General features: G+C 39.3%; 1 protein-coding gene across 2 annotated transcripts in view; it reads right to left on the bottom strand.

Moving 5' to 3' along the window:
- Nucleotides 1-18,677, bottom strand: part of PDE11A (phosphodiesterase 11A) — a 464,879-nt gene that overhangs the window by 83,601 nt on the left and 362,601 nt on the right. For both annotated transcript variants that reach the window (XM_005573580.5, XM_074009510.1), the window contains 3 exons: nucleotides 17,550-17,696; nucleotides 17,182-17,289; nucleotides 951-1,060 (listed from right to left, as the gene is read on the bottom strand). In XM_005573580.5, coding sequence (XP_005573637.1) covers nucleotides 951-1,060; nucleotides 17,182-17,289; nucleotides 17,550-17,696 — 365 coding nt within the window. The remainder of the gene's footprint in view (nucleotides 1-950; nucleotides 1,061-17,181; nucleotides 17,290-17,549; nucleotides 17,697-18,677) is intronic.

The raw sequence follows: 18,677 nt of genomic DNA on the forward strand, positions 1-18,677 counted from the left end.
TGAGCTGAAAAGAACCTGTTGACAAAGAGCAGGCTGTGAAAGTTTCAGATAATAGAGGTTGACTTGTTCTAGAGGTTATGAAATCAGTCATCTGAAGTTAATCTTACCTCTTTGTTGAAGCCTTCTCTACCTTCTCCACCCCAAAACTTTTCTCTCCAGCCTCTGATAGCTTGTATCTTTTGTTTGCAGGCAGACAGTGAAAGGAACATTAAAGGAAGACTCAATATACAGGTCAGGAGACCTGGGTTTTGATCTGATTTCTAGCACCCATAAGTTCTGTGGCCTTGGCCACAGTATGAGCCACAAAGCAACAGCTATCTTGACCAGAAAAACCTGCTTAGGGACAGATTGTTCTATCTATACAGATCATGTGTGTGGCAAATAGTTGCCCAGACATCCCTGTATTTCTGTAATTCTTTTGTTGCTTCCACCTTTCTATGGGAGTAGGGATGGGAGGAACAAAAACTACATTCCTTGAATGTGACTTTATTTCACTATAGTTTATACAATACCCAACATCAAAAGAATCCTGGAAGAGACTCTATTGGAGAAGGAAAATTATATTTTGCTTCATCAAATGTCCTAAGACTGCTTTTATTTTAACAGTCTCAAACCAGAGTTTGAGAGTAGCAAGTCCAAGAAGCTTATAATGCCTTAAAGGCAAATATTCTGGGTGAAAAAAGTAGGCCCTTTAAAATCCAAGCTTTGTTATCTGACTAAGGTCAACAGAGACCAACCAAATCAACAAGCATGACATGAAGGTTAAATTTGCAATTAAAAGAAGAATAGGGAATTATAAAGATGGATGGGCCCCATGACATGCACGCCTAAGCCTGCGTGGCCTTGGCCTCGGATGCCAGAAATTAATGCTTTACTCTTTAGCATTCGTCACCTTTGGCTCTGAACAGAAAGGCAAATGCATTAAAATAACAGCAGTTTAGAACACTTACTTAGCTTGGAAGGCATTGTTGGTTCCCCTGTGGTCGAGGTCATGACACAGGCATCCCACAATCACAGCTAAAATTTCCATCTCGGTCAGAATCTCTTGAAACCCAGCAGTCTGGGAAGAAGGGGAAAATGGCAACAGTCACTACTGGGGCACGGAGGATGGATAAGGTTAGGTGCTGAGCAACAATCAACTCTGTTTTCATACCCACATCATTTAAGGAGATGATTAACTGCCACCCCCTCAGACAACAGTAAGTTGGGTGGTCAGTTGCACAGCCTAAGGTCCCCACAGTGATAAATTAGCTTGCGGTCACAGCGGCCCACGCTGCCACACCGAGACATAGTTCAGACTATTTTGTTCCCTTTTTAGAGAGAAGGTTGGACTATCCAGAGACAGTGGCGGTTTGGCAAAGGCCCAGGGAAAAATGTGTTTTGTTATTATACATTTTAATGATGAGCATAGGGTTTGGAGGTTGGAGGTTGGGGAACAGGAGGAAGCAGTGACTTTCAAACTGAATACTACACCCAGATCCCACCCAAATGAGAGCAGGCAGAAGTAAAACACAACCCTTCTTTTTTTAACATTAAAAGGAGAGACTTTAACATACTCAAATTGTTATACAATGACGTCCTAGAGGTTATCTTGTAAATACCTTAATTCATATTAGGTTGGTAGACAGATGAAATTCATACAGATAATAAGGTAGTGTGTGTCATGGACACTAGAATTTGTCAGAGGATTGTCAACCCAGACTGAGGATTGAGTGGGGTATCTATTACTGGGAATTCTTTTTTTCTTATCTTGTGGTAGCTTGCTGGTGAAATGCACAGCTGTGATGTGATTTCTTTTAGAAGCAGGTTGATATAATTATGCAACCAAGAGCAGCAATGCTTCTTGGGTTCCTGCTGGCCCTTTCATTAGTTTAGAAGAGGAAGTAGACCTCTGGGAAAGAAGGTCTATGCATTTTCTTGATCGAAGGCCTTTATATCATCCCCTCTTTTACTTTGTAAGTCTCCCATTTCATTACTTATTAAAGTCTTTATCAGAAAGTGGGAGAAGGGGGAGGGTTAGGGTACAAATTGCTCTACTTTTCATGTGTGTGTTTTTTCCCCCAAATCTAGGTATACTGGCCCACACCTGTAAGACACTTCTCTTAGAGCAATGAAAATTTTGTTTTTAAATTAATTATGTTTGTGTTGCAGAAATAACTGAATAGTAGGTTCCTGTGTTGACTATTTTATTTTATTTTATTTTTTTAGGAGACGGAGTCTCGCTCTGTCACCCAGGTTGGAGTGCAATGGCACCATCTCGGCTCACTGCAACCTCTACCTCCTGAGTTCAAGTGATTCTCCTGCCTCAGCTTCCCGAGTAGCTGGGATTACAGGCGCACACCACCATGCCCAGCTAATTTTTGCATTTTTAGTAGAGATGGGGTTTCACCATATTAGTCAGGCTGGTCTTGAACTCCCGACATCAGGTGATCCACCCACCTCAGCCTCCCAAAATGCTGGGATTACAGGTGTGAGCCTCCACGCCTGGCCAACAATTTTATTTTAAAAAATAGACTTGAGTCCACTGCTACATTTAGAAATACATTTAACTTCATTTGTATAGCAAATGGGAATGTTAATAAATTGGGAGTATGAAATAGTCCATGTCAAAGCTTGCCTATGCTGGCCGAGCGCGGTGGCTCAAACCTGTAATCCCAGCACTTTGGGAGGCCGAGGTGGGTAGATCACCTGAGGTCAGGAATTTGAGACCAGCCTGACGAACATGGCAAAACCCCGTCTCTACTGAAAATACAAAAATTAGCCCGGCTTGGTGGCACATGCCTGTAATCCCAGCTACTCGTGAGGCTGAGGCGGGAGAGTTGCTTGAACCGGGAGGCGGAGGTTGCAGTGAACCTATATGGCGCCACTGCACTTCAGCCTGAGTGACAGAGCAAGATTCTATCTCAAACAAACAAACAAATAAACAAACAGGAAAATTTGTATACATCCTTGATTTTATTTTATTTTATTTTATTTTTTTTTTTGAGACGGAGTCTCGCTGTGTCTCCCAGGCTGGAGTGCAGTGGCGTGATCTCGGCTCACTGCAAGCTCCGCCTCCCGGGTTCACGCTATTCTCCTGCCTCAGCCTCCCAAGTAGCTGGGACTACAGGCGCCCGCCACCTCGCCCGGCTAGTTTTTTTTTGTATTTTTAGTAGAGACAGGGTTTCACCATGTTAGCCAGGATAGTCTCGATCTCCTGACCTCGTGATCCACCCACCTCGGCCTCCCAAAGTGCTGGGATTACAGGCTTGAGCCACCGCGCCTGGCCTGATTTTATTTTATTTATTTATTTATTTATTTATTTATTTATTTATTTATTTATTTTTGAGACAGAGTCTCACTCTGTTGCCCAGGCTGGAATGCAGTGGCCGGATCTCAGCTCACTGCAAGCTCCGCCTCCCGGGTTTAGCCATTCTCCTGCCTCAGCCTCCCGAGTAGCTGGGACTACAGGCGCCCGCCACCTCGCCCGGCTAGTTTTTTGTATTTTTTAGTAGAGACAGGGTTTCACCGTGTTAGCCAGGATGGTCTCGATCTCCTGACCTCGTGGTCCGCCCGTCTCGGCCTCCCAAAGTGCTGAGATTACAGGCTTGAGCCACCGCGCCCGGCCCACATCCTTGATTTTAAAATCTGCCGTTGGCTGTTAGTTTTTCTAAGCTAGTTTTATTTTACTTAAATTATTACCTGCAGTAATTTAAAAAATCCAAATTATACTGAGACTTAGAATTAAAAATCAGTAGTCCCTCATTATTCTCCCTTTCTTGATTCCCGAAGGCAACTGCTTTCTATTTTCTTTTTTACTTAAATTGGTAGTTTTCCCACCATATTTCTATATAGCATGCACATATTATTAATACTTGGTTATTCACCAAGTATTCATATTGTCCTTTCTATGTACCATACATTGTTCTAAGAGCTTTACAGCCGTTTAACTTATGGAGTTCTCATAACAGTCCTGTTAGGTAGAAACTATTACTGACCCCAGTTATAGATGAGAAAACTGAGTCACAGAGAGGCTAAGTCATATGCCCAGGGTCTCCCAGCTAGTGCATAGCAGAAGAGGGCAAGCTCCCAGCATCCTTTCACCAGAATCTGCCCTTGAACACTGGTGACGTCTAGCAGCAGGTGAGTTTATGGTGACCCTCCCCTCATGCTCCCAATATGATCCACAGAGCTTTCCTATATTACTATCCTATAAATATCATTCACTGCTGAGTCAACCAGTATACAATGATTGTTTCCTTAATCATGTACATTTTCTTGTTTCCTAGAGTTAGGATTTCTGTGAAACATCTAAGTCTTCTCACACCCTACACAACTCTGCAAAATGCTTCTCAAAGCAATTTTGAAGTGGGTCAAAACAGTCACAGCTTGTTTCTAGATCCTTCCTGTCCTGGGAACTCCTTCCTGCAGCCCGACCCTAGGGTCTGGTCTGGATTCTCTCCTCTGTTGCCAGCTGCCCTTGGAGCTTCCTCCACCATCATTCAGGGGGTTCCTCTTTCCTCTCTGGTGTCTGGTCCCCCACCTCCTGCAGCCCATGCCTTTCTTTTTCCTCATTTACTCCCTAATTTTGCAGAAGCACGTCTGCAGGGGCTTCATGAGAAAAGGCCTTACTTTTTTTAAACACTGGGGGAGTTGGTTGTTTTTGAGGCTTTGCATGACTGAAAAAAAAAATCTTTGTTCTATTCTCATACTCAGCGTGCCTCACAATTCTAGGCTGAAACATTTTCACTCAGAATTTTGAAGGCCTGCTCTATTGTGTTCTAGCTTCCAAAGTTGCTTTTGAGAAGAACGTACCATTCTCAATCCTAATACTTTGAATGTTACTTGATTTTCTTTCTTTTAGAATTTCCTCTGTATTTCTGGTGTTCAGCAATTTCACAGAGATATGCTTTGGGTTGGGACTTTTTTCCCCATTCAATTTGTGTGTTAAGCCTAATCTGGAGAATCCATTTCTTCAGTACAATAAAGAAATTTACTCATCTTTTTTTCTTTTCTTTTCTTTTTTAAAATAATTTCCTCTTCAGCAGTTTTTTTTTTTTCTGCCCTATTTGAATGAAACTCCAATTAGTTGGATACTGGACTTCTAGTACTGATTTTCTTATTTTCTTATCTCTTCCATGTCCTATATAGGCCTTTCTTCTTACTTTCCAGGCATAGTAATAAGTTTAGTTTATAAGCATTTTCTTGTTTGCTGCTCCTTGTCTTATAATAGCATGCTATTCTTCTCCCATGGATGCATGATCTTTTCTTGTCTTTCTGAAGATATTGATTATAATTCTTCTGAAAATTTCTTCTGTTCCCCGTATTGCCTTTTTTCTCTGAACTCCTTCTTTTCTCTGTGTTTGGTAGTTTCTCTCAAGTGTCTGGTAACCTTTGGTGGTCTATTCATTCTTAACAGTAAAGCATCACAAAGCTCACTGTGCACCAGTGTATGTGGGTGGTGCCTGCAGATTGCTGTGTCTTACCATGGGGTGACTGTGTGGGCCAGCTGGCTTTTTGCTGGAGATGCCCAAATGTCAACATCTAAACTCATTTTCTCTGGACTTTCCAATCTGTCACCTGGGAATGGTGTAAACACATGTGTTGGCATCCTGAGAAAAGAGAACTGTAGCTGTCCACCTGTGAGGATGTAGGCTTTCACTTAATCCTCTTATTTTGAGTGTGCACCTCATCCTAACTTTGCTTTTGGTTGTGTACCCAACTCTGGGATTCAGTTTCTCTGGCAAATACTCTGGTTATGGCAGAGTTGGGGGAAGAGTAGCCCTCCAACTACACAGAGAGGGGATAGAGACTTGGGTACTCACTGTTTTCATCACTCCCTCATTCCACATCACCTCATTTTCATGGTATCTGAGGCCTCAGGTTCCTGAGTCTCATTAGGTTCTGGGGGTAGCATTATTTCTTATGGCTACCCCTTCCTCCACACCCTCACCTCTGAAGGTACTTGGGTTTCTCTTCTCTGCTAAGTTATGAAGTATCCTCCCTTCATTTTCTGCCTTCATGTGTTGTGAGTCCATGCAAGGTGGGACTTGTGTACATTTCTTTTTCTCCATATTATTTTAGGATGATTTTTGAGAAGGAGAGGGGATTAAATGTCTTTTGTGGTGATCTCCATCATCTTAAAACTCAAATTGTTGAGTTTGGTCTTGCTAATACTAGGTAAAACTTGAAAAGTCTATCAAGTATGAAATAATTACCTATGATATGCTGGAAATAAGTGTTGTGCAATGATATTGTGCTAAAATTTAGAGAGATTTTGCCCATGAAAATGCTATTGACTAGAACTAGCTGATGAATCAGAGCAGTAAGATTAGGGATAATGTTAAAATAAGGTAATTTGACTAGAAATTTAATCAGTAGTTGAAATCAAATGCCATCTAATAGATTTAAGATCAAAATCCCCAGCCATTTTTAAACCATCAGTTATCACCCATTTTATAATAAGATGGAACACATTTTGCTAAAATGTTCTACACAGTCCCCATCCCCTGCTCTGCCCAGAAATCTAGGATCTTGGTCTTAAACTATTGGTATCATGGATACTTTTAAGAACATAACAGAGGCCTAGACTCTCTTCCTAGAAAATTTTCAATAATTTTATAATATTGAAGACTATGGAGCCTATCTCTAGATTCTTGAAGTAGAGAATCTCTGAAGTATAGCACCCACACACAGTCACACAAAACATATTTACCTCTCCCGACTGTGATACCTGAGTTACTGAAGCAGCACCTATCTCTTGACTGTGATTTAAAGCTGCCTGGTAAATGGTTTCTGGGAGTCATCAGGCCTGAAAAATGCCCACCTGCCACTAAGTGTCCTTTTGCCCCTCCCCCGCCCTCATCCATCTTCCTCCCAGGGCTATCCATTCAGGCCTGCATGTACCGATATTGAGTAGAAAAAGTCAACTGCTTGGTGAAGACAATATACTTTCAAAAGAAAACAGAGAGGCAGCAGGAAGTATATTTTAATGCATTCACCCCATTCTCGACTCTGGTTTATTCTTTTATTTTCAAATAAAATTATGTCTTTTCTTTTCCTGACCCAATCATTATGGGTTTTATTGAGCTTTAATGTTAATATATCTTCTCGCCTGTATTCCTTCACAGTTTGTCTCAGAAATATAAGCAGCAAATACAATATATCTAAGTAAAGAGTCAGCCAGGGCATATAAACCTATTTCCCATGGCACCCCCTCCAGCAAAGCCTTAAGCCTGCCCTCTGAGCAGGCCTCCAGTGATATTCCCTCATTGGGCTGAAATGTATACTGGGATAAGCCTACCCCAGCTACTACAGCATATAATAACTAGAACTCCAAAAGACCCAAGCCAGTAAGACTGATTCTCAGGGTCTCCTAGACTACCCAGTAAATTTTATCATTAGCCAACATAAAATTTAAATCAGCCAGGATGTACTCTCATTTTAATGCTGATCCTGGGTGATACACATGAATAGGGGAATATCATAGCCAGAGAAAAATGACTGTTACTTTGTGACTGTTGAATCCAAAAAGGTGTAAAAACACCCATAATGTCAACACTAGATGGTGCTATAGACAATTTACTAATTTAAGAAGTGTTATTAAGTGCCTATGATGTATTGAGCACTGGGTATATTTGACAAGAGGCCTGGGATAATGTCAACAATAGTTAACTTGTATAGCGCTTAGTATATGCCAGGCATTTTCCTAAATACTTCACATTCATTAGCTCATTTAATCCTTACAAGAACTCTCTGAGGTAGGTAACTGGTCTTATCTTCCCATTTTGTAGATGAAGATATTGAGGCACCAGGTTACAAGACTATACAGTAAGAGAGGTGGGATAAAAGCCCAGGTAGCCTGGCTCCTGAGTCTGTGTTCTTACTCACTGTGCTACACAGCCCCTAAGTCGAGGTGTGGGTTCAGTTGCACAGCTTTTAAATCCTATTGTGATGATACAGTGTTAGACAATAGGGCTGTAAAGAATCCCTTGGTGTGTGCTTTATTTCATGAAGGACATTATTCTTGAGTAGGAAGAGGTTGATATTGCAGAGCCATTGGACATTTTTAGTTTAAATATGGCTCTGTCACATCAATATGTGCTTGATAACATACAGTGCTTTACAAATGAGGTGTAGAGAGAAAAGAAAGATACAATAGTTTGTAATATCTCAACTTTATAAAATGTTTAAATATATGTATAGAAAAATACTGTTAAGATGTACATCAAGATATTATCAGTAGTGGAATTACAGTTGGCTTAAAATTTTTCCTTTGTGTCTAAAATTTCCATAAAGAACATTTGTTTATAAGAACATCTATATTTATACACGTGTGTATGTGTATTTGCATATTCTTTTTTGTTTCAAGAATTAACCCACGCTTCATTAAACTGTCCCAGCTTGAAATGAAATAGTGATACTCTGAAAAGTGTCCATTCATTCATTGAACAAATATTTATTATTTACTGATTTCCTGGCACTAGGAACAGAGCAGTGAAGAAGACAGCCGGTCCTTGCTGCACTTAGAATCTGGTTACCTCTTGAGCCAGCAGAACAGTGCCACAGAGCACTCTTTTCTAAAGAGAAGCTGTCATAACGTTGGTTGTGCTTTGTGGAAGAGAGAACTGGTAGAAATATCCAGCTCCTCCTGCTTGGTTTCTGGAGGAGGTACACCATGGACTGCACGCCCTTGCCGTGTGTGCAGTCCTGGCTCAGCAATCGGAGAAAGTGATGCCAGAAATTCTGTTCTCACCTGTCTTTTTGAACCCAACTATCGGAGGTATTGAATAATAAGGGATTTCCTGATGAGCTCATCCTATTGATTCTGAGATCTAGCAGATGGCAAACTAAGAGAGAGGGTATCTAGAAATTCCTAGTGGTTACAGACACCCTAAAGCTGAAGATGGTAGGCTCCATATGCTCCACCATGAATTCTGATGTCCAGGCACGGCAGCAGAGCCTTCAGTGAATTGGCTAAGGTTGAGGGACAATATGATAGGTTTTGGAGTCTTTCTTCCTCTTCTTCATCTTTCTCACTCTTTTGGACAGAAGAGGAAAAAGTACGGCTCAGACAATTCCAAGGGTATTGAAAGACATGATTTCTCAAGGAAGTGCCTCCTCTAGAAGAATCTGCACACCATATTCCTAATCTGTGTCATCGTGCCTTCGCTGATCTATAGATGGCTTGAATTTTAAGGCCTTATGAGCTTGGGGAGAAAGGCAGTATTTATAGAAGCAGCATTTAATTTCTGGTATTTTTAAATTTCTGGTACATAGAGTGTTGCAGGGTCACTGTCTGGAGTCTTTGGTACATTATTAAAATCAAATTTATTTCAGCCAAAAATTGCTCTTTGAGGGTTTCATTGTAAATGTCACAAACAAGATATTCATATCATTTTAAGAAAAAAAAAAAAAAAAAGCCCCAATTTGCAATGCTGATGGCTGGTCCAGCTTTGCTGAGTCATCCTTAACACGAAGAGTCTGCTTGTGAAACTTATGTCTCCTAATGGAGGCTGATGGTTCTATAAGAAGGGTGCCTTCAATCACCCCCCAGTTCAGCACATATACCAGTCATGGGTGGATCACGGTGATCAGAGAATTGTTAAGGCAATGTTAGGGCTCCGTGTGCATGGACAGCAAGCACAGTATGCTTGTTTTTGAGACCCTATTTTATTTGCTTTGTGATGGAATGGCAACCACTCAACATATAGATCCTAGGGGCAGCCTGATGGGTATCAAACTGTTCCATATGCTTCAAGGCAATAATATTGAGCAGAGGACTGTCTCAAGCTTTGGAGTGGAAGCAGATTTCAACGCTTACTAGGAGTGCTTATGAGTATTTATACTACTGGCTGTCGCAGCATACCTTCTTTTTAAAAAAGGGTCTTACCTTTGCCAATCAGAGACAGTGTGTGATGAAAGCATAAGGGGGAGAACAGGTATGCAACCACAGACTTCAATGGAAGGGAAAAAATCCCTACTGAGTAAACTATAGCATCTAGATTTAGTGGTCATACTCCCTTGGCATTTACAGTAATGTTTGTCTACCAATATTTGGGTCTGCTGAGCAGAAAAGGGGGCACCTCAGCCCCATTTTGAGGTCCAGAGACCAGAACCTTTCCAGCTGATAGGGAATCACCATCCAGGACCAACACGCTCACATGTCTCCTTTACCAGAGTACACAATGCAACAAGCCAGTTGCAGGTTGTCTAATTATCCATGGGAACGGGATAGTTTTGATTGAATTTGCTTCTCTTTCTTTTCAAGATGAATGCAGCCAAATATTGCTCTGGCATTAACCAAATATTGATTTAGGCCTAAATGATCCTTTCCTTACCAAGCTCAGAGTTGGAAAGACCTTACAGTCTATATATAATTGACTTTCTTTCTCAACCAGAAGCTTCTGAAGGCACTTACTATCAAATCATAAAACCTTCATCATGTTTTGGGAATATGTTGACCCTTAGCCTCAACTAAGGTTGCAAGTGCTTGTCCATGTAAGTCTCAGAAAGGCAACACAGTCTGGTACAATTATGTATGTTGCGTAGATGTTTGATGCATACATTTAAAAATTGAATTAATTCATATATAACTTTATTATTATATTCTATTACATTTATAACCACTTCTAAGGCTTAATTTTTAACCTATTTAGCATAATTTTCCAATTCTTTATTTTGGAGAGTTAAAAACATACAAAAAATAGAATACTATTAATATAATGAACCCAATGCAGTCATAGACTAACTTCAGCAGGAATCCAGGTTTTGTGACTTGTTTCATCTGTCTCTTCACATGCAGCGTGTGTTTGTTTTGTTTGTTTGCTAGAGTATTTCAAAGCAAACCTCTGGTATCCGTCAACACTCTTTATTTCATTCTCAGGAAGTCCTAATGTGGTCAAATAAAATTTGCTCAATATATTTCTGCTCTCTTATTTTGATAAAATGTACAAAAAGATATTCAAATAGTATAAAGAAATTTTCAACTAAATAATAAGACTTGAGAAAGTTGAGGTTTCTACATCAAAAGATAATAAATAAACACAGCTGTATGTATATAGCACATATAATGCATTTTAAAAAGAACCAAAAGAAAAAGAGTATCAGATTCTTAAGGACTTAGCTTTCAACCCTAACAATACTTGTGCTTTACGATGTTTTTTTGAGGACAAGGACGGCATGTTTTGTCCATGTTTAGAAATATAATTTATATTTTATTTCTGATAAATATAATTTATATTTTATTTCTTACCAGTGAACTGCATATAATATAACATATGGTTTATGACCATAGAAAATGAAGCAGATCACTTGGTGCACATTAATTGTATAGAAAGACAGATCTCTCAAGATGCCACAGAGCCCAGGTTGGTGAACTTCAAGAATTTGAGGCTTCTCCAAAGCTTACCCCAATTTTTATTAGCCATAATTGAGCCAAAACTAAACATGAGACCCATGAAAAATTAAAACTTTTTATAGCTCCCAACTTAACACCCTTAGGTGCCAGGTTTCAGTCCCAAGAAAGTGCCACTAGGAAATCATACACCGTGGAAAATGGAGGCTGTGATAAATGACAGTGGCTCTGCTGCTGGGTCTCCCTGACCTGGAGGATTTGGCTGGCGTCATAAAACACAAAGCGACAGATTAAGCAGTTTACCAATATCATAAAAATCTCAAGAATAAATTTACTTTAATCAAAAATCCTACACTGTAACTAGGCAGACCCAGACTCGAAACTACATACATTTACGTATAAGCCTGTGTCCGTGAACAAGAGGTTATACTTTCCCTGTAATGTCGGACATGATTATGTTCATACACTTTTACAATTTACATGTCCTAAGAAAAATACCCAGCTCTGGCTGACGGTGCGGGAGAATTTATTTTCACTAGAAAGGGAATGACCCATAACTCATGAATGGCAGCGCTTAAAGTGAGTTATGGAGGTTACTCTCCTGTGAGAGGAAATGGATTGGATTATCCTTCTGCCCAATTGTATGTTTGGTTATTAGCACACCAGGTTCTTAATTATGTGCAGCTTTGCCTTTTTTCTTTTATAAAATAAATGTGGATAAAGGGAATGTCAGCTGGAAGCATAGAGTGCCTAATTGGGGCTCTGAGATGTAGTCAGAGAGAATAAAAATAGAAACCTTTTTTAAATGATTAAAAGACAGGAGTCTTAAATGTAATTTAAACATAGTATTCAAATTGATTAGCCCCATAGTTAATTTATTGTGTCTGGTGCTGATATTCTGCAAAAACATTTAAAAATTACTCCTTTTCTAAATTAAAAATTTGCCATCTTGTAGATTACATCTGCCTGAAGATTAAAGAGTTGGTTGTTCTATCATGTAGATTTTATTATATTATTACGATAATGCTGCCATTTATTTTAAAGTAAATATAACAAGTTACTACTTTTATTGATAAGAAAATGCAACATAACAATATTTGATGATTACAAATATGATTACTGTTTATTACTTTATTTTAGTCATTTACAGAACAAAACATCTAGATCTCTCTCTTTGTAACTTCCAGTGTTACAATCTACAAAGGAATTCAATTACTGTTGAGAGTAGGATTCTGATTATTGAGTAAAAATATTTTATTTAAAATTTCAATTGGTTCTGTATTTCTTGGACAGGGAGGGAGGAGTTTCAGCTCTGCGTCTAAGATCTTCCAGAAGGAATTTTCTACCTCTAAAATCAAGGACTTTCCTGGAAACTGCAGTCAGAGGACAGAACATTAGCCTCAAGCTGGTGAATAGGATGGATTTTCTCCCTAAACATCCCTTCTGCTCTCTAGTTTGAATTATCAATAAAATGGTTTGGCTTATCTCTGAAAATAACCTTGTTGACAACACAAATATGGATTTAAACATGCTACCTCCACATTAAGATTTAAGAAGCCCCCAGTAAATGTCAGGGGGTGTCGATGTGTTTGCTGTGATACTTGGTTATTATTAGTGTTTAACTGCAATTCCCCACCAGCGCCACGCTGCCAGCACCACCATAAATTTTAATGTGATCATGTGCTCTTCTCTTTTCATATCCAGTGAATTCTGCAAGATCATAATATTCTATATGAACCCTAGCTGAACCTTAGTGTGATATGAAGAAAGAACAAGATTTCAAGCAATGATAGTTGTTCATCATTTTATAGCTTTTTTTAACTGGACACTGAGCAGCATGGTTCCTTGAATAATATTACCCTAAACTAAATTCACTCATTTAATTAATCTTTATTGATATCCTACAGGATGCAGGGCATGGCCCAAAGTGCTAATGAGTACATTTATGGGATAGTAAAGAATACTGACTCTTAAAGAAATCTTTTTTTTCCCCTTGGAAAATCTGTCAGAGCTCATACATCATTTATAAAACCGAAAAAAATGTCTCTGCAACCTTGGCACCACTACATGCCTTTTATTTTACAGAACACAAACAAAAGCAGAGTCATTTCCTATATCTAGTCTACATCGTGAATTTAAGAAATATGTCCATCATCTTTCATCATGTATTTATAGTTATAATTTATTTATTACGTATGCGCATGATGGAATATTTGTTCTATAAACTCCTATTAGTAAAGACAATTTATATGATGATCACTGATCTGCAGGTTTTCTTCCTCATTTTAACCACAAATAGTAACTGTTACTACGTACTGTATTTGTCGGAGGAATTCAAAGTATTTGGGAAATTTTAACTACCTAAATATCTCTTTAAAAGCAAAGAATAACATTGAAGCTTTCAAATTTATAAATGTGAAATTTCAGACCAGAGGCATGGAACAAATTAATAAGTTATTAACAGGGTTCCCAGTGAACAAAATGCTCATCATTTTATATCATTTGCCTGTCCTACAGAGTAGTTCTTTTTTTCTTTTAAATATCTAAAGGAACAAAACCGCTTTGTTACCTAGACACGAACCTGAATACTTTCGCAAAACACAATGCTGAGTCAATAGGTTTATTTTCCACCCATGAAGTGATTTTAGGGTTAAAGGTTAGGAAGCTGGGGCATATATTTATAATTTGCTCGTCCTGTTGTACGTGGTGCCAAAATTTGTTCAGCAGTGACACAGAACTATGCATCTCCCCATTCCCAGAGACAATGGGCTTGGAAAAATACACAATCACAGATTTAAGGTCACACGGAGAACACTATGATTCACGTTAACAGCATGGTATGCAAGGTGGCAGTCATAAAACAGGCCCACCCTGATGGGAGAGGCTTTTTTCCGTCAGACTGGTTTTGTTGCTATCTCTTTTAGGAAAAACATTTATTTTGTGGTGGGGTGTGTACCTCAGTGCTAGAAGAAAAGAAGCACTTTCAAGGAAGGTTGGTAAGGTTTTTTTTTCCCCTCTTTTCTGGAAACCAGCTGGGAAACTTTGCCTTGGAGCGCCATCTAGAGGAAGCCTCAGCACTTAGCTTTATGACATTAACCAGGCTGTATCCAATGGTTGGTATATGGTGAATTTCTTTTCTTTCTTTTTTTCCCCCCTAGATTAATAGAGAATTTTGGTTCTAACACAACCCACTGACAGGAAATATGAGATCCCTGGAATGGAAATTTAATCACTGATAAGATCAAAACATTGAAAGGCTTTCAGAGTCTTCAGGAGTGCCCAAAACATGAGTGTCCATTGGTGGAAAGAAATGGGGCATCATTTTACCATAGGCCAAGGTCACATTCCAGAGATGAGAATTGATGAGTGAGTTAAATTTATTTTTAGCTACACTGATTGAGTAGTCTTTGTTACTTCTGTAATTATTTTCTTAATTAAAAATTTCTGATTAACCAGATTGACCAAAGTCAAGTTTGTAGAAGATAACTTATGCTAGAGAAAAACAAATGTTGACACTTTTAACTGACTGTAACCCTTGGTTAAGTTCAACAAAATTTAGTGAGCAGAAAATACTATATTTTCCAGATGTGGCTACTCAATACAATGTGAAAGAGACCAAAATAACGTTGTATTCTTTCTGAAGTCATGTTTCTGTTTTGTGATCTCCTCCACCCCCTCTCCTTAGAGAAATTTAACAATGAAGTCTCCTCTTTCTGTGTTAGCATGAATGCAAAAAAATAAAACCTAAGCCTTCTCCAACAATGCTGCTCTTCAAGATTGCTGATCATACTTGCAAAAACAATTGCACCCTGGAAATAATCTGATGATATGAGCATCGCTATTGTGGTGACATAGTTTAAGAATTCTATTTTCTTCAATTTCTCGGAAAGGATCAAAATTGCCCATATAATGGAAGTACCCACTGCAGAAAACTGGGTATATATTTCCTTTTGCTCCTAAGTGTCCACTGTGACCCTGGTGCTCTTGCCAGTTTCCCCTATTCCAACTATTTTAAGGCTTGTCATAAAAATCTGTCTCTGTCTTTGACATTTCTAACTCAAAAATGTCACAGCCATTTCTTTTCCCTTCACTGAACAGGGTTCCTGCTTACTTATTTTGGCAATTCAGCATAAATCCATAGGTTTTCCAAAATAAAGGGGTAAGAAGTTTTTTATTGACTGTCCTCTGTGGGCCAGACACATGAACTCTGTACACAAAAAAATTATACCTTGTTTACTGAGGTATGCTATGGAAAAACAAAATGAAGATTTTTTTTTTTTCCCAAGCAATGGTTGTCACTTGAGCCATTAAGCCTCATGGTTCAAAGCATCTTCCTTTCTCACTTGACTGGCTCACTCTTCTGATGGTGGATGTAACAGAAGAATGGAACCAGTCCAGTTTTCCCAGGCCAGTCTGCCTGTTTCTTAAGCAGTCGAGGACCCAAAGCACAAGTCCCTAGTACAAAAGACATTCTGGCCCCATCTTCTTATGCCAGATGCACATTTCAGCTCATGTCAATTCAACATACATTTTTTGAAAACCCACCAAGTACATGACAGAGTGCAAGGCGCTGGTGCGACCCTCAGTAAATGGTGGTTGAGCAAATAAGTAGATGTTGTTGAAAGAACAAGAAATGATCTCTTCCCTCAGCACCTTACTCTATAGGAGGATGACAGATTTGTAACTTAAAATACACAGTAGCAAGAAAGATGTGTTGTACTAGATACAGTACAGGGAAAGAAGTAATTATTGATGATTTGGGAGAAAGGGGAAGACTTTTGTAGAAAAACTGGCATTAGATCAATGCCTTAAAGGATGAGTAAAATTTTAATAGGCAGAAAATGAGGCAGAGATTTTTTTTTTTTTTTTTTTTTGGTGAGGAAGAATCAGAACAGAATAATCTTTGTTCATTTGGACCAAAGGAAAATGCATTTCATTTGGCGCTCTGATTTTCTGTTTAAATTTTAGTCTGGCTGCAAAAATATAAGGTATTTGCTTTATGTTGGAAGAATCCAAGACTCACGTTCTCTTTTTTGGTATGGCAATTTGTTTACACACACCCGCAGATATGTACGTACACGTGTGTATATATAACTATGAGACCAAAGAAACCAACATACTTAAGCCAGAAAACATTTTACTTGATAGCGTAACAATGTAGTAGAAATTGTGCCAAAACAAGCCTTATTTCTTGCCAAAAGAAGTAAATAGAGGATTTGTTTCAATCTTTGCCACAAACATTTGCTTTCAGATTAAATTCCAAGGCTTACCTCTGCCCAGCTGTGCTAGGTATCTCCGTGAAACAGACTGGCCACCATCACTGGGTTAAAACCCGGTGGGACGGAGATTTTAAGGCAAGGAAGCCCTAAACCTGCAGAGCGCGCACTCCTATCCCTCTTTTCCCCTTGGCCTCCCTGGGCATTCTCTCAAATAGGCATCCTCTCAGGATTTCCATATTCCTGTGGGTGATGTTCACACCTTCCTACTGGCCAAGAGTCATATCCAGTGATCTCTTTGTTCTGTTACTCATCTACATTTCCTCTACAAAAAGATTACTTTTAAAATCTGAGCATTTCTTTTGTAAAAGAACCAGTTTACCCAGAAAAAATACTGAAGAGAAGCTCAAGTAATCATTCCAAGGCTACACTGGCTTCAAGGGGTCAACGATGTTATAGCTTTCAAGCTCAGAAATTGCTGGCACATATATACTTTCATAACAAGGGCAGGTAAGTTCCAACATAAAATGATCACATGGTAATTTTTCAGAGAAATGGAAACGTAAAGGAGAAGGCCTGCTAGTTCCTGTGAATGAGAAATGATCTTCCACCATCGCTAAGCACACTTACGGTTAACATCGCGAACATCAGCTGACACACGTTGAAGGCATGTCTCCAGTTGTGATACAGAACCATCCGATAGTTTTTCCTCACTGTTAAAAGCCACCTACACAGTGTCTGAAATGGGAGGGAGAGGGTGCGTCAGGCAGTTGCAAGTGATTCCAGTGGACCCTTATCTCAAAGGTGCCTTATGTCTGAGTAACCCTCAATGATCACAGGCCTTCCACAAACATCTCTTCTGGTTCCTACAGTAATCCTATGAGGTGTGCAGGGCAGGGATTATCATCCCCATTTTGTATTTGGGAAACTGGTGGTTCAGAGTGCCTAACACATTGTCCCAGGTGAACTCCTTGGATCACCCAAGACAGACATCTTACCTCATAGTCAATTTTAAATTTCTGTACCATCCCCAGCTCCATGAACATCCGGAGAGCAGCTGTGATCATGGCATCAACATCAAGAGAAAAGTCATCAAAATGAATGTCATTGATGGCAAGTTCTGACACCAGAGGGATGTTGGCTGCCTACAAAAGCAAAAGACATAAGTCAAGCCAAGTTCACCAGCTTTCCTAAACCCCCATCCTGCTCTCCTCCCTTGCTTATCAGAAGTGCCACATAAATCAGGCCTGACCTGCACTTACACCCTGATACAGCTAAACTCTGAGCTGTAAATGTCTTTGTTTCTGAACTGCAAATGCCCCAAGCAAATGAAGGTGGGGGCAGAGGGGCGGGGGGCAGGGGGCGGGAGGGAAACTAATCTGAAGATAAAATACACACACTGGATCTAGTCTGCAGAATTCAGAATACAGCACTGTCAAGTTTATGGAAACCGTGGTCATACAATATATTCTGATGCATATTACAGAGCACTAAATGCAAGAAACATCTGGGCAGCCAGCAGCTGTGAATTTTAATTGATGCTATTCAGGAGAAGGAGATGGGAATACACCACTTTGCCTTGTTTCTTCTATCCTTATATCCTGTAGCTTGCAAGTGTTCTTTGTTACACACGTGTTCTGTATATTCATAATGACTGAAAGGATCAGACAGTACATCTCTGGTGGGAAATATGTTGCCTTAATAAAATAGAGATATCTGGAGGTTTAGCATAAGCATATGTTTCACTGAGGAGATCAATTTCACTGAGGAGATCAATTTTGCTGTCTTGTTTAGCTTCATTCTATATAAACATATAACATAATTATAATACTGGTCATACATATTCAAGGTTTTCAAAACACTCATGTTAGGCAACTGTCAATCAGCTGTCCCACAAACGAGCCTGAAAAGGAGAAAAAGAAAATCTTGGGAAATCATTTGTATGGTGATTTCATTGGCTTTACCATATTCTTTGGATCCACTCTTGGTAAGGGAGTCACTTTTATATTTTCAGGTTATCAGAGACCATTCTGTATTTATATTCCTATCTATTCAGTGAGTTTAAATTACCCTGACAGTAATTTATACCCTGGAGCTACTTACTTTGGCTAAGAGATTCAGTCCAA

Source organism: Macaca fascicularis, chromosome 12 (assembly GCF_037993035.2).
Source record: "Macaca fascicularis isolate 582-1 chromosome 12, T2T-MFA8v1.1".
Taxonomy (NCBI): domain Eukaryota; kingdom Metazoa; phylum Chordata; class Mammalia; order Primates; family Cercopithecidae; genus Macaca; species Macaca fascicularis.